We start from the raw sequence: 1,825 nt of genomic DNA, 5'->3' as shown, positions 1-1,825 counted from the left end.
AATGATTTTACTCTGTTAATTTCAGAACAGTGCAATTTGTAAACGAACTGTTCACATTTGTGTTGATGTTTCTTGAATATCTCTAATGTGCCAAACAGACCACATGGCCAATTTTTTAAAAAAAAAAAATGCCGTCTTTTATCGGTTCATAATCTAAGGGGTGTGTGTGTCTGTGTGTTTGTCTGCCTGTCTCTGTGTGTAATAACTTCTTGATTTATATCTCCTGCTCCTTACAGATCTTGGAGACATCTGAGGCTTCATGGGGACTTTCCAACATTCCGGGCTGGACTGCTTCCCTCCAATGAAGCTCTGAGTCACTGATCCAAGTACTGACAACATGTGGAAGCCCAGGACAGGTCAGTATCATTAGCCTTCGGTCAAAGCAGCAGCCGAGTACCAGTGTGGCCTGAAACTCCAGCAAGCGCTAGAGAAAGCATTCTCTGTTCATGGAAAGAGGAAATGAAAGGATTTCCAGCCAATCACAAGGAACTACCCACCACTCCAAAGAGCCCACCTTCCTTATCCAGCAGGCTGCCCTGCCGAGTGACTCCCATTCAACCCTTCTGCAGGAAGGTCTACCCAAAAACATAAAGGCCAGCACCCAGAATAGGAGACCCGGAACAGCGATTCTATCAAAAGGCTCAAGTCAAAGTATGTCAGAAAGCCATCCTAGACCGCCTGTGATCCCATCCCGCAGGCCAGGGTTCCGGATATGCTACATTTGTGGCCGAGAATTTGGGTCCCAATCACTTGCCATTCATGAGCCCCAGTGCTTGGAGAAGTGGCGCATTGAGAACAGCAAACTACCCAAGCACCTGAGGAGACCAGAACCGTCCAAACCTCAGCCCATCGGTGGCAGTGACTCCTATAACCTTCAGGCAGCCAACGAGGAGGCATTTCAAAGTGCGCAGGCTCAGCTGCTGCCCTGTGAAAACTGCGGCCGCACATTCTTGCCAGATCGTCTCCTGGTTCACCAGAGAAGCTGCAAGCCAAAGGGTGAGAATCCTGGAATACCAAACGTGGGTAGTTCTAATGTTCCTACTGGTCTCAAGAAAGCCGCTTCTAGCAGCATCTCAGCCCGACCAAGGACTCTGATCTGTTACATTTGTGGTAGGGAATTTGGCACGCTGTCCCTTCCTATCCATGAGCCCAAATGCTTGGAAAAATGGAAAACTGAGAATGACCAGCTCCCCAGAGAGCTGCGTCGGCCACTGCCCCAGAAGCCTCAACCCCTTCCAACTGGACAGCCCAGCCAAGAGGGGGCGAGTCAAGCCGCGCTTGTGCCTTGCCCAAATTGTGGCCGGACTTTCGCTGTAGACCGCCTACCTGTACACCAGAGAAGTTGTAAATCTCAACCTAGTGGACCAAAAACTCCAAATTCGAGCCTAGAAAGGAAAGGCAGTCCAAATGTACCCATTAATTCCAAGCAACAGAGGAACATGGAAGCACCCAATGGGGACAAGGTAACTGGTGTCATATAAGATGGAGTAGGCAGACTGGGGACACACTGCATCTTCAAAAGGATGAGAGAACTATTCCCAGAGCCAGCCACCTCAGCCCCAGCGATGGTTTCTCCCAAAGCCTTACTTGTGTCTCAAAGCAGCCTGTCCAAGTGGATTTCCTTTTGGACTCCAGGGGCTGTGTGTGTGTGTGTGTCTATTTTTGCAAAGTAGACCTAACAGAATCCTTGTCTGGTTGGTTCATAATCCTCTTCAGTCCTACAGCCTAAAAGAGATGGACTTTTTTCTCTGATCCCTCATCCCAGTAATCCCTGGGAGAGACTGTTACTTAAAATGAGTCATTAATGCTGTGTCTACATTACAGA

The 1,825-nt window shown here is 48.7% G+C and overlaps 1 protein-coding gene across 1 annotated transcript; it reads left to right on the top strand.

Moving 5' to 3' along the window:
* The first annotated feature begins 446 nt into the window (after nucleotides 1-446).
* Znf474 (zinc finger protein 474) lies at nucleotides 447-1,607 on the top strand. The gene has a single exon (XM_052201398.1). It carries the CDS (start codon nucleotides 447-449, stop codon nucleotides 1,479-1,481), a length of 1,035 nt encoding a protein of 344 aa, XP_052057358.1. The 3' UTR covers nucleotides 1,482-1,607.
* Nucleotides 1,608-1,825: the final 218 nt, after the last annotated feature.

Source organism: Apodemus sylvaticus, chromosome 13, assembly GCF_947179515.1.
Source record: "Apodemus sylvaticus chromosome 13, mApoSyl1.1, whole genome shotgun sequence".
Lineage (NCBI taxonomy): Eukaryota > Metazoa > Chordata > Mammalia > Rodentia > Muridae > Apodemus > Apodemus sylvaticus.
This window is presented reverse-complemented; position numbering and strand designations above follow the sequence as displayed.